At 28.4% G+C, this 14,891-nt stretch overlaps 1 protein-coding gene across 4 annotated transcripts in view; it reads left to right on the top strand.

Annotated features, from left to right (window-relative positions):
* Adar (Adenosine deaminase acting on RNA) overlaps nt 1-10,451 on the top strand; it is a 36,062-nt gene extending 25,611 nt beyond the window's left edge. For all 4 annotated transcript variants that reach the window (XM_014415972.3, XM_067050431.1, XM_014415971.3 and 1 more), the window contains 4 exons: nt 3,685-3,836; nt 5,756-5,898; nt 8,349-8,545; nt 10,123-10,451. In XM_014415972.3, the coding sequence (XP_014271458.1) occupies nt 3,685-3,836; nt 5,756-5,898; nt 8,349-8,545; nt 10,123-10,227 (597 nt within the window). In that variant the 3' untranslated portion in view covers nt 10,228-10,451. The remainder of the gene's footprint in view (nt 1-3,684; nt 3,837-5,755; nt 5,899-8,348; nt 8,546-10,122) is intronic.
* Nucleotides 10,452-14,891: the final 4,440 nt, after the last annotated feature.

Raw genomic sequence — 14,891 nt, 5'->3', positions numbered from 1 at the left:
TTCTGAAAAGTGATATAATATATATATATATATATTCTGAAAAGTGATGATTAATTTCAATTTAAAGTTGAGTGATAAGTGTAAGTTGTGTGATGCACGTACCACATCTGATTTTTTAATTTGAATTATACTTGTTTGAAACCCAAGTGAAAATAGCTATTATGTTGTTTTTTCCTTTCCTAAACCATTGAGGCTTATGTCATAATGAACACTGGATATTGAACATTATAGTCTCCAAGGGACCAGGCCCACCAATTTTTAAAAATCGATAATAGCCATCAAACACTAATAAATTGTTTTTCTTGAATGATGATGTTCAGCTTTGATATTTGTAAAATAATGAACATACATGAAACATGTGAATTTAAAAATTAAGAAATGCTAAAAATGTTTACATGCATTTAATTATTTTTACTTATATATACATATTTTAAAATTGTTATTGAACACCTATACAAAGTATATCACAAAATATTTTTTTATTTTCCAATTTAAGCTGAAAAATAACCTGTTATGACATTTTGTTTCTAAGTTTTTGAGATAAGGCTCTTTGAAATTTTTATGAAATTAAATGAAAACCCTTCCCCAACAAAACAATGGTTCTTTAAGTTTTAAGAGAAAAATTAGGGTTCTTACCTACTAGGTTTTTTTTTTTTTTTTTTTTTTTTTTTTTTTAATGGATTTCTGGAACACTGTCGCTAAAACTGATCTATTATTGTTTAATGGGTTGTCAAAATGAGTCGTTTTGGCAGAATAGATGTTAAAATCATGGTTACTATATCTATTCATAAATTCATTGTTCTGAAAATCGTAGATCTCAATTTGTCTCTACAAGATAACTGATACATTATTATATCTGAGGTCTCAATTTGTCTCTATAAGATAACTGATACATTATTATATCCGAGGTCTTTATAAATGATATTCAGCATATTATCTATTTAATGCTATCAGATAAAGAGTAGCAAGTTAATAATTTTACTATAGACATGAAGTTAGACTTTGGCTCTTTATAATTATTTCACAAAAACTGATTTCTGAAATAATGACTATTTTAAGAAACAACTCCCAATCAAAGAAACACTTGTCTTGTTTCTTGAAATAATTACTTATTAAATTGAAACATTAATTGAAATTAAGCAGTATAATTATTTTAATTGCCAATGCACTATTATTCGTGGATCATTTCATGTTAATATTAATGTTTCAAAAGTTGATAATAAGGAAAATCAGGCCAAATTCATAGAAAGCTTGGAGAAAGAATTAAGTATTGCTAATTAACTTAATACTGCACTAAAAAAATAATCGGTTTTTAATTCATAATGAGGAAAAGGAGAAACAGAAGTCTAATTTTATTGAAGGATTACTATCTGAAATAATCTCATTAAGGTAACATAACAACTTGTTAGTGAATGAAAATGCCTTACTTTTGAAGGACAAAGAATTATTAGAACAATCAAGAATAATTCATGAAGAAAAAAGAATCTTTTATTGATAATGTGAAAAAGAAATAGAATGTGTTAAGAATAAACTCAATAAAGAAGAAAATGAAAAAAAAAATATATACGCAAGAACAAATTGATAATTTGATTCTGAAATTGGACTCAATTGGGTGTGAGTTAACTTCAGCTCATGAAACTATAGAAGATTTACACAAGCAGAATCTTGATAATAAACAATTGAAAGAAGAAGTTACTTCTCTTATTTCAGAGTTAGAAAATTATAAAATCAAAATAAGTAAATTGATCAAAGAAAATTAAATAAAGGATCATCAATTATCCGAATGCTTTAGTAATTTGAATTTGGAAAAAAAAATTAATTGTTCTGTGAAAAGTGCATTAGAGCAAACACGTCAAGAGTTGCTAAATTTAAAAATTGAAAAAGCACAGTTGATTGAAGAACAAAACAAGGATTTACAATTGAAAAATGATTTATGTTCTGAATTAAATTCTGATCTTTGTCAGATAAAGGAAATTACAGCTCTTCAGAAAAATGAATTGCAATCCTTAAGGAAAAGGTGGTATATTTAAAAGAAATTAGTTCAAATAGTCATTTAGGAAAATCATGTCATTTTAAAAAAGAAACCGAAGATATCAAAACTAAACATGATGATCTCAATAAACAATTAGAGCATGAACGTGAAACTTTCAAATTATGGAAAACCAATTTAGAAGAAGATCTACATTGCGAGCTTCTGAAAATAAGTGATTGAGAATTGAAGCTTAAAAAAGAAACTCAATGTTATAAAGAGGCTTTAATGAGTAACTCTGAATTTCATCAAGAATCTGTAGACAAATTCAAGAGGTTGGAAGATAAAAAGCTGTACAAAGAGATGTTTTATTAAAGAAAAAATTAAAGTGTTTGTTTTTGTGCCTAAAGAGAAACGTTCCACCTCTGATGATAAAGCTGTAAAAGGAATTTTAGTTGGCTATTTTGATTTGGGCTATTGTGTACTAGTTGGTGGCAAAATTGTTCTTGCTCGAAATGTGAAAATTATTGAATAGGGTACCGATTGTATTACTATGGAAGATGTATATGTATAGCAGTGAAGAAAGTGAAAAAGAAGTAGAGTTTGATAAAGATGAAAAGGATAAGAATGAAAGGCCTAAACGAGTTCAAAAGTTGCCTAAATGTTTTAATGATTACGTCATGGTAAATTTTACAAATTTTGTTGATCCAAAAACATATGAAGAAGCAATGAAGTCTAATGTCTCTGATGAATGGAAGGTTGCTATGGAAAATGAAATGAGATCTTTAGATGAATCAATAACCTGGATTGCTGTTGATAGACCAGTTGTTAAAGATGTTCTGAGTGTGAAATGGGTTTCTCACCAAAAAGATGAGATAACCTTTAAAGCAAGACGGGTTGTGCGAGGCTTTGAACAAAGTGACCTAGTTGATGAGATTTATACTTCAGTTGCAAAATTATCAAGTTTAAGAACACTGTTAAGTATTGCTGTAAATCGAAAATATTTTGTACATCAAATGGATGTGATTACTACTTTTTTAAATAGCCCAGTTAAGTCTGAAGTTTATGTTGCAGCCACCTGGATTTGAAAGTAACGATGAATCTGTTGAAAAGATCACTTTATGGACAACAAGTTTATTATGAACTTGAATTTTTAGAGAAGTGAATATGACTTATGTTTGTACTGTAATCCAGCCGTTGAAATATTCTGTATCTTATTTGTTGATGATTTATTGATTTGTGGGAAAAATTTGAAAGCCATTGAAAAGATCAAAACTGAACTTATGAAGAGTTTTAAGATGAAGGACTAGGGAGAAGTTAAGAAGTATCTTGGTATTAATATAGATTACAATCAAGAAAAGGGAGTGATGAAAATGTTACAGTAGAGTTAAGTTTGAGGCATTTTTCCCTTTGATTAATGTTTGCTAGACCGCTCATATTGTAAGGGGGTGTGTTGGAATATGTACAATATTTGCTATTTGGTAACACTGATTATACAATGTTTATTGTAATAAAATAAATTATTGTAACACTGATGATACAATTATATCATATGATAACAAGGGGGAAGGTTCTAGTTGGTTCTAAGTTGTTATACATGTGTACAGTTGATTTAAATAGTGTTACTTAACAGTAATAAATGTATTTTCTTTATAATTTTAACAATTTTAAATATCTTAAAGTAACATAAATTATATTTGTAATATTATTTGCAGGGTGAACGTCTGCTAACTATGTCCTGTTCTGATAAGCTGGGTAAGTGGAATGTAGTAGGAATCCAGGGATCACTTTTATCACATTTTGTTGAACCTATTTATCTTCATAGTGTTGTTATTGGGTCTCTTTTTCATCCCACTCACCTACGCAGGTATTTTTATTCATATTATAACATAATTTAATACTGTCTTATTGTATTGAAATTTAGAATATCTACTTCTTGCTTTTAAATATACTAAACCATGATATTAGCAATTGACACCTATTATGGGATGTTTTTGTATATTTGATATTTTAAGAGACCATCATGATAATTAATTTTATATTTAATACTATTGTAATATTGTATTTTAGTGTATTAAACATAGTAGTATTTTGATAGTAATGTCTTCTGAGGACGATTGCTAATTTGCTTATTTTTTCACATTAGTCAGGAATATTAATAACCACTACTGTAGACAATATCAATGCTACTTAATTTGTTGATTTAGACTCTGAAAATGGTGCCCAAAACAATGAAGTAATATGGCATAATGTAATTACTAATATTTTAAGATTTGGTTGAAAAGAGTTACATCTGGTCAACTTGCCTAATTTAGAGTAAAGAAACATGACCAATGTATCTTCAAAGAGATATTAAGACACCGTGGTGAAGCAAGAAGCACCGTGATCTGCAACAAAACTTTGGATGCCTTCGTCTCATTGGAGGTGGGAAAGAGGAAGGACAATAACAAATTTTTTGTTTCTCAATTTTTTAAAAAATTTATTGCTTCTCAGATAATTGTAATACAGTCAACTCTCAATGTAATATATATCGTAAACCACAATTTCCAGCTGTAAATATTAATATTTTTTTTTTATTATAAAGTGTAATTTGTTCACTTCAATATTATTCACAGATTGAAAATTGATCCCTTTCAAATTTATTAATAGGGTTGATACATTATTAGTTTTTGTTTTATTATATGGATATATTATCTCCACTCTGCATATTCATCACTATCTATTAACTCTAATCCATGGATGTACCCAGCGAGGGGCAGAGGATGGCAGCTCTGCCCTCCCTAGAAGTAAAAGAAAATTATTAATTTTATGAAAATTAAGTTTTTTTGTTAAACCAAATATTTGTAATAACTAATTAAGCATTGCTATAATTATATATGTATACATATATATGTATATGTATATATTGTTTTAAGGTTTGGTTTCATTTGCATTTTCCATTCTGAAATATCACAACCTGAACGACCATGGCTTCCCCCCCCCCTTCCCCTAGATCCTGGATATGCACTTGCTAGTTGTTGGATACTCTAGCTGGAAATAATTAATAATAAGGTGTAGTAAGAGAGTTAAATAGAGGAAATGAGAGGATTAGGTTTATATGCTAACTTATCATAATTTAAAGCTTCAAATTTGAGAAGAGAGCACGAGGAAGTATTGCTCACGAAAGAAGGTGATTTACCATTTTAACTTGGTGCAACAGTGAAGAGCATTGTTATTAAGAAAAACACTCTGGCAACAGTTCATTAGCTTGATTTATCTAGAGAGTCTAAGAGGTCTCTGCACTACTCTTTACTGTTTGGAGAGATATGAAGAATGAGACTAACAGTTGTAGTAGAGGAGTTTACGGGAATGTATCAGTAGTTACCATTGATTTTTAGTGTTAATGAGTATTATTTCATTAACTGGTCAGATAAACTTACTATTACTATTAATTTACAAAGACTGATAACTTTTTTATAACACTAATGAAAGTTCATGATGTAGAAAATAATGTCTTGGTCAGGAGTCGTTGGTCAGCCCTGTGCCCTCTACAGTCTGGCAACTGTGCACACTGCTGCACTAGTAATTAGAAATATGAATTTTTTTGCTTAAAAATAGTTACTTATATCTAACATTATATTTTTGTTTATGATTGACAATATCCAACTACCAATTTATTTTTTTATTGGTGTCTGTTATCCTATAAGTTATCCCCATGTAGAAAAAGGTTGGAGACTCTTTTTTGTCCTATTTATTGGTTCTAACTTCTGGTTTTTCTTTAATTTATTATATACATGAATGTTGTAGGGCATTATATTCGAGAATTGAAAATACTCTTGAAGGCCTGCCTCCACCTTATAGACTGAATAAAGTTTTGATGAATACTACTACTTCTCCAGAATCAAGGCATCCCGGAAAAGCACCTAACCATGCAGTAAATTGGATATCAGGTATGATCATTGAATTTTTTTTTCTCTGTATAAAGTCGTCAAAGAAAGAATTGTTTGTTGCTACGTTTCTTGACCCGCGGTTCTATAATGGATGGTGGTTCCAGAAACCCTTTATTTTTTATTTATGTAATTATATATTCCTTATGGTAACTGACTTACTGTTCTTAGAAATGTATTACCTATCTATTTAAACCAAGAACTAGATACCACAGACCCCCTTGCTGTGGTATGCTAGATAAAGTTGTATATGATTAATCATTGAATATTCTTTCCAAAGGTGTTGTGTACACCAATTTATTTAGCTATGTTAATTAGGTGGCGTGCAGGGTGTTTAGACTATAAAATCAAATTTGCATAACATAAGATTATATTTACAAATGAGGTGTATTTTACATAAGAGAGAGCCTGAACAGGCTTACATAATCATAATTATTATTGGTATGCAATTGAGAATACTGGTATATCATTCTACTGAATCTACTATTTATATATGGTTTGCCACTTGAATTACAGTTTAGAATTATTACTGATATGTGTAATAATTGGCTTTCCGGGCTTTGGCTTTCTGGGTTCAGCAGGGCTTTGGCAGATCCTCCTATCAGCCTGGCTTCGGATGTCCTCTTCTGCTCCCCTGGACCGTACTATCTTGCTCAGCTATCTTTTATCTTGTCTTTTCTTTTGTAGATCTATTCCCTCCCCTCTACTTTTTTTCCATCCATTTCATTGGCTGGTTGTATTTTTGAGCAGAGACGAGAACTCCAGTTAAGGAACAGAGGCAGCATCAATCCTTTGATCTCCTACACACTTTTATCTTTCCGCTGTTTATGGCTCAGAGATAAGAGTATTGAGTACAAGCCAATAAAGGTTTTGAACCTGGTTACTTACTTGCTGTATGGTCTGGACATGGCTGATTTCTTTTTTGTATAGTCCCTGCATATTTAATGAGCTAGCGACTACCAATACTCCCTACCTGGAATATCTGTTAAATTTAATTTTTTTCTCAATCTGGTATTGTCATACTTAGCTGTGTGTCATTGAGTGATACTTAATGGTTGGATGTGTTTCCTCTTTAAGAGTTTTTCTTTATAGACGATTCACATTATGTATGATATGATATGAGACACATCATTCATTATATGATATGAGACACATCATTCATTATATGATATTTCTGTGAGATATTGATTGATATTTTCTTTCATGTCTTCTATGAGAAATGTTGTCTTCCACTCTATTGTTCAACATGGATTACTGTACGACTGTCTATTATTAACAGTTATTCACTTATCACTATACTCTCCTGTCAGTTGTTGATAAATTTAGAAGATTTTATGTTGTGTATAAAAAACAAATTTCTTCACCAATTTCTTGCTTATCAGTAGCGGAAGTCTGAACCTCCATCACAGTCTTCTCCTGAACTAACATTGCTCGGTGCACAATGATACAAACTAAAGGGAGTTCTGAATATTCACTAATATCTCCACTCCTACCTATTGTCTCAGGTGATATTCTTGAGCTATTTCAATGTCGTAATTAATGAGAATAAACATTAGAGCTCTATTTCTGGAAATGTATTTAAAATGACATGAAATGCATTGTTTTCTGTTTGTGAACTGTTACCAAAATTTAATGCCATTTATCTGCATATTTTCTTTTCTATAATAAATTTACTTATTTTATCATCCGATATGAATTTTTTTTCTTACAAAACTAAACTCATCTTCATTATAATTTCTGAAATATTCATTTTTCTTTACTTTTGTCTATCTATCAATACTTCAAATGAATTGCGGGGAAGGTATATTACCTGTATTAGGGAAATATAAGCTAGATGATTATTTAATTAAGAACATCAAAAATCAGATTGAGTCAGCCTTCATTGTGGTCCGGGAAACCTCTCTATTGTTTGACTCACCAATAAAATCTTTTTAATTGTGCTTGTTAAAAAAAAAAAATTAGCGAAACTAAAAAGAGTTAAATGTAGAAAATTATATATCTGAAGCCAGAAAATTATACTTAATATAACTCTTGAGATTGATCCTGTTAAGACTATTAAGACAATAAAAAAAAATCATAATTTGATTTGTTTTTTAAGTTTATTAAAATAAAAACCAACTGAAACTAAATGATGATGCTGCATCAAAAATATATGAAGAGTTTCTATATAATTTAATGAAGATATGAAAAAAAAAAAATAGGAACATCCTATGTTATGAATATGCTAGAAATCTTCCTGGGCGATTTTAGCATATTGAAAATATATTTTTCAAGAACATATACTGCATTATCTTATACTCCTTCAGGAATATATTATATTCCATATCTTAATTAATAAATCATAAAACAATAAAGATATCAATTTGCTTGCTTGCTGATCATTACTTAGTATCATTTAATTGGTAGTTATTAAAGAAATGTTTTAAAGAGTTCATAGCAGTTGTCATTTTTAGGAGAAGAAACTGTCGAAATCGTAAATGCTATAACAGGAAAAACTCTGAGTGGTAGTATTTCTAGATTATGCAAGCAACGGCTGTTCGGAAAATTTTATGGACTCCTGAACATGAACTTACCATCTAGAACAAATATGAATTTAAAATCCGTTCCGGAAGTTTATATTGATGCGAAAAATGCTGCGACTGATTATAAAGTAAGTTTGAATTCCATTTTTTATTGTTCTTTTTAATAATATATTTATACTTTATTAAAAACTCACTTCGTTTATCATCTACATATTAATTCACATGTTCTTATGACAATGTATTTCAGAATATATTTGTTAGTATGTGTTCATTGGGTCATGAAAACTATCAATTGATAAGTGTTATAATAATTTTAAAACTCTCCTTTATCACTTAACCCTTTTCTCAACTATTTTATTTTGTGAAAGGATTCTCTTGATGGTACGATAGCTCAGTGCCACAAAGAGAACCCTTGCACGGAGCTAATCTCTTAAAACCATCTTGAAATGCTAAAAAGCAATGCTTTACAAATAATTGAATATATGCATTATCCATCATCATCTGCATGGTAATTAACTGAGTACCTAATTATTATTTTTTTTTTATTAATATCTTTGACTGTTTACTAAATTATTTTTCATACCTATTTTATTTTGTATGTATGAATATGAAACTTTTAAAATTAGATTGTGCTTTTACTTATTTAGTTATATAACAGTTTTTGATGAAGAATCACAGGAAAGGAAAATATTGGACTTATCTATCAAATGGAAAATATTACATTTTTGAGAGTAAAATAGTAGGATTAAAATTAATAAAAGAAAAATACAGATGTTATATTATTTAATGAGTTGTTTATAGTTGACCGTAGATTGATAGGACAAGATGGTTGGTCTGCTAAGGCTGGTCAGTAAATGTACACAAATAAGTAATACTTATTTATGTGCTGAGGGTTTCGACCTAAATTCTAGGGTTTAGAGAGTAAATTACAAAATAACTAGTGAGAAATAAATAAATATGAAAACAAATAGTTAGAAAATTGTAGATTTAAAGAGAAAGTATTGTTAAGCTAAATGATTGATGACAAAGATGAGAAAATGAAAAATGACCCGTAAACGACGGATGACAGTAGAGTATTATAGAAGGTGAAATGATCATGGAAGGTCAGTATTAAGGAGTTGTCACAAAAAAAAAATTATGAATGTGTTAATAAATTGACTATTTGAGAATAGCTTATTTTTGTCAGTTATATCTCTGATTGAAGGTTATATCATTTTGTTTTTGAGCCCTGATTATCAGCGCAAATAAATTAGGTTTACTTATTTCTGTATCTTTACTTACTATCATCTCATAATATGATTTAGTTCTTATAATAATACTATATTGTAATAACTAGGTTAAATGTAAAGGATATCTAAAAAAAATATATATATTTAGGTCTTACGATTGATTATTCTGTGTACTTTGAAATTCAGTACATTTGGGCAGATATCTTTTTTGAAAAAAGCATTTATTTCTCTGCATCTGTATATTTTAATTAATTTTTATTTACCAATAGAAGTTACAAGATCTGAAAAAAACAATACACAATAGAAATAGGATGAGAAAGAAACTTACATATCAAACTTTTCTTTTGTAATAATTTTCATTCATCTTGTTTTCCTCATTTCTGTGAAGTCAGTACATTTTAAAAGTGATTCATGACTAAGCATTTCTTGCTCTTATTATAAATAATTTATATTGACTAATATAGTTTTGTCTTTAGGATGCCAAAGAACACATGTCTGCTGCATTTTTAAAAGCAGGTCTGGGGGTATGGATGAAAAAGCCAATAGAACAAGATCAATTTGTTCTTGATGTAAATATGTGAAGCAGTTTAAAACATGTAGATGTTTTATCCAGTATATATTTACTAGGAAAACAAAAACAAAAAAAAAAAGAGAGAAAACCAGTAGATTGATTTTTTTCCTTCGTCATTAAACTCTGTTCAGTGATATCTAATCAAGTATTAAAGTATAGATGTAATTAAATTACTGCCTTGACCAATTATTAATGTTGATACCTGAAGAAATACACTTCCTCATTCAGCAATAATTGTTCTGTAATTTTATAGTCATTGTAGACATTTAATTTTTATGTAGTCATTATAAACTTTAATATTTCTTCATTGTCTGTAATTATTATTCGTCATACCAATTTTATAATGTATGTATATAAAAATTATATATATAGACATACATACTTGTTTATGTTAAGGTTTATACTTAATTCTGTAGTGTAATGTAATATCTTGATCTCATTATTTAAGGTCTATCTGTGTGTTGTACAAAGGATCGTAGCATTTGAAAATAAGTCTGTGTAGTCGTAATATCATTATATTTTTTTTCTTTTTCTTTTTTTGTAATTGTAGTTAAAATAGCGAACATAAATTTTAATTATGAAGACTTGTTTATTTATAAGTACTGCCGAAAACATTCTATTTATATTTTACTGTTTACTAATATGATTTACCCTCATTGATACTTCTTGTGTAAGTTAAAAATTAAAATAACATTTCTTCTCCTTTTATTATTTTTTGAAAAGCATAGTAACCGAAAGCATATAATGCCAATTACTATTGTTGATTAAAATATTTGTTCTATTAAATAAATATTTGAACAAAATATGAAGTACTTCTTTGAATAAGTTAATTATACATATCTTTTATTAGAACCCTTGTAATTTGTAATTTTGTTTTACTTTTTTTTATCTAACCATTACATTGCATACATTGCTAATTGTTGGCACACTCCTATTTAACCAGACATGAAATGTTAAAACATTATATGGGACCACAAAAATAAATTAAAACTAACCTATGTTGGTGTGAGACGAGATCACTACCACTCCTGAGATCTGTGTAAACCTTACCCAAACTCTTTGCCTTCTAATTTCTTACTTTACAGGACATTGATGTTAGTGCGAACTTATTAAAAACTTTATAATTAAGAACATGAGGAAAAGATGGTTAGAGTAATAATATACACAAATAAGAGAATCTTATTTTAATTGTACCAATGTCGCAGACTGAATTTTAGAAATAAAATGAGATAAAAACCAAAATATCAAGAAAGTGTATATATAATATATATGTATATATATTCAGATATATTATTTACTCCACTGACCATTCCTTTTTTCTTCACATTGAATCTACTCTCAACAATAAACATGTCATTATTAATAAAAGAACTTTTATATTAGTAAAAAATTAATTAAAAAAAAAAAAAGTGCAAGTCCCTGAAGTAGTTTTATTGAGTACTATAAATTAGTTTTTGTCCTGTTTTTTTCATCAAGTAAAGTAAGACAAAAACTATTGCATATAAATAAACTAGTATACTTTCAGTGTTGAATTCTCTTATATTGTAAGTAGTTTGTATTTAAGATTTGTTTTTATGGAGTATTTTATTTTGTTAAAAGCAATCTACCATTGTTAGTATACTGCTACTGTTTCTTATTCATTCATGCTTCCACCCAATAGAACTTTCACTCATGCACTATAACTAGGTAAATTATCCATAATTTTCATTATTTTTTTCCATTGAAAAATATGAGCTGCTGGGACATTCAAAATCCAATTGGTTTTAGGGTATAAGTATCCAAGTATACCATTTATAAAAATTTATGAAATAACTCATTAATGTTAATAGGATTTCCAACATGAGAGCCCCTTTGTATGTTTTCCTGGTGTAAAAAATTAAATTGCTATTGATTTATTTTAACATTTTGAATTTATAATGTATAGATTTCCCTTTATATAGTGGGAGGTATAGGAAGTTAAATGCTATCAATTTTAAGGTCACACTCACGTGTATCTTTATATTTATATTTTAATATAAGGTTTCAGGGAAGGGGAGAGTAGAATATGAAAATGCGATCGATTCAAATATTGTGCACTGGCAATTTCACATTTTAAAATATCACCACCTAACTATAAAACAATTGTATAAAAACTTAAGATAAAATTCTAATTATGATCCTCTTCATTAACTTTATGCTAATAAGAAGTTTAGGAGAAGCAAAAGATGGATTTGGTTGATCTTAATTACACCTCCTTATCTAGAATTCCATTTCAGGATTTTCTAACTTTATTCACCATGGCACCGTTTTTGGGCTAAAAAAAAATTGCAGTACTCTTGTTGAACTAAAAAGAGTGCAAAGTAAATGCTGAAATGCTTTGTATAGTTTCTATTTTAATTTGTTTCCTTCTTTTGTAATATTTTTAAATATTGGCAATCTGGAAATACATTTGGGGCATCCCAGAGTGCTGCAGCAACCAGTTTAGGAACCCCTGCAATCGAAAATAAAGATTAAATATAACTATTAATCAAAGTCTGCAGACCACTGGTTCAGAACCACTGATGCATTGGTAAGTGAAAACAAAAAGAAACGCTCATCTACATTAATTTTTTCATATATGGCAAGATTTTGAGGCATGTATCTTCAGATAATATGTTAAAAGCATATCTCTGTAAATCCAAATAAATTTGTATGAATTAATAGTTTTCTCTTTTATTTGACATGACAAAACTAATTTATAATACAATAGTAGGATCACATTTAAATTGTTATGTAACTCATCATTTATAACAATGTAAGACAAAGTCATAGAAAGAAGGAACTTCTTATCGAAGTCAAATAAAACTACACTTTAAATGATCATATTTTGTTATCAAATTTCTTTCCTAATTCTTTTATTCACAGTTTAATCATATTTTCAATTGCAAGATTGCTCACTATTATTTATTTCTTCATTTATATTAAGCTTTTATGGAGCATATATCCTCATGAAAGATTTTTAAAGGTAACTCTTTTTATCCCTGTAAATATTTAATTTATCATAACAAAACTAATATACAACTTATTACTTAAATCAGGATTAAATTCTTATATTATTTGAAGTTTTTACAGATCTTTCATAACAATGCGCCACATATTCATAAAAAGGCTAAATTAATTTAATTAAGTCGAATTTATTATAATATATTTTTAAAATAATATTTTATTATTATTTACTATTTCACAGTTGATAAGAGTAAAAAGGATTGTACAATTATCCATGTATAGTAAATAATAACTAATTAAGAACACGCCATAATAAATATGATTGGAAAAATATAAACCTTTTTTTAATTCCGATCTATAAAACAAAAAAAGACGGTAAAATGACAAAATTTCAAGAATGTAAAAATAATAGTTCGACTAACAGCAAAAAGATAGCAGCACAAATCAAGAAAGGTGAAAATAGTTTCAATAACCGCCGCAAGAGTTCAGCATTATCCAAACAGTCGTTCCAATGACAAGCAGGAAAATTTTTAATTTGTATTAGGAGATTAGGACGTAACAGGAGGTAACTCGAACACTATCGCCTCAGGCATTGATGGAATCACTTAGCTCCTTTGATCTCCTACTCTCCTAATACAAAATAAAAAAATTTCTGCTAGACTTCAAACGGTTGTTTGGATGGTGCTGGCCTCTTGCGGCGGTTATTAAAACTACTATTTTCTACTTTCTTTGATTTGTGCTGCTACCTTTGAACAGTTATGTAAACTATTATGATAAATATTTTCCAGCTGTTTATCTGCTTCGGAAACAACTGTTTGGATGGTGCTGGCCTCTAGAGACGCTTATTAAAACTATTATTTTCTCCCTTTCTTGATTTGTGCTGCTATCTTTTTGCAACTAGTAGAACTATTATTTTTACATTCTTAAAATCCTGAATTAGCATTTTATCGTTTTTTAAAATTTTATTGATTGGAGTGAAAAAGGGTGTATATTTTTTCAAATATATTTAGTAAAAGTTTACTTCAGCTCCCCCAAAATAGCGGGAGACCATTTTTTAAAAATATATAAGAAGATGGTCAGGGTTGCGGTCAAAAGTGAAACAAAAATAGTTTACAACTATTTATTTTCCGACGTTAAAAAAATATTTATTTAACCTTATTCTTAATTAGTTATTATTTGATTATTATTATGAATGGATAATTGTACATTCATTTATGCTCTTATTAACGTAATAAACTGTCAAATAGTAAATAACAATAAAATATTGATTTTAAAATATATTATTATTTTACTTTAGGTATGTTACACACTTTAGGTATATATGTAAATTAATTCAACCTTTCTATGAATGTATAGGACTGTTATAAAAGATCTAATAGCTGTCCATCTATTGATCTAACACTTATCCAACAAATCTTTTTTAAAAATTGGTTTTTATACTTTAACAATTATACATTGATTTGATTAACAATAAGATTAGACGATTACGAGATTTTTTAATTTGTATATGGGTCATTCTTTCTATAATTTTCCTATTTATTCCCGCGGTCCACCAAATTGTCTGATTGTTTTTTTACAGCCTCCTGCAGCCAAAAAAAGACGAAAAATGACTTTACCTGATTTTTTTGTCGAATCCTGCGTCTACAAATAATTATTTAATTTTTTGCAATAAAAACATGATTAAAATAACTACTTTTTTTGAATCTATCA

Source organism: Halyomorpha halys, unplaced genomic scaffold (genome assembly GCF_000696795.3).
Source record: "Halyomorpha halys isolate HHAL.00 unplaced genomic scaffold, Hhal_1.1 Scaffold110.1, whole genome shotgun sequence".
NCBI classification, from domain to species: domain Eukaryota; kingdom Metazoa; phylum Arthropoda; class Insecta; order Hemiptera; family Pentatomidae; genus Halyomorpha; species Halyomorpha halys.
This window is presented reverse-complemented; position numbering and strand designations above follow the sequence as displayed.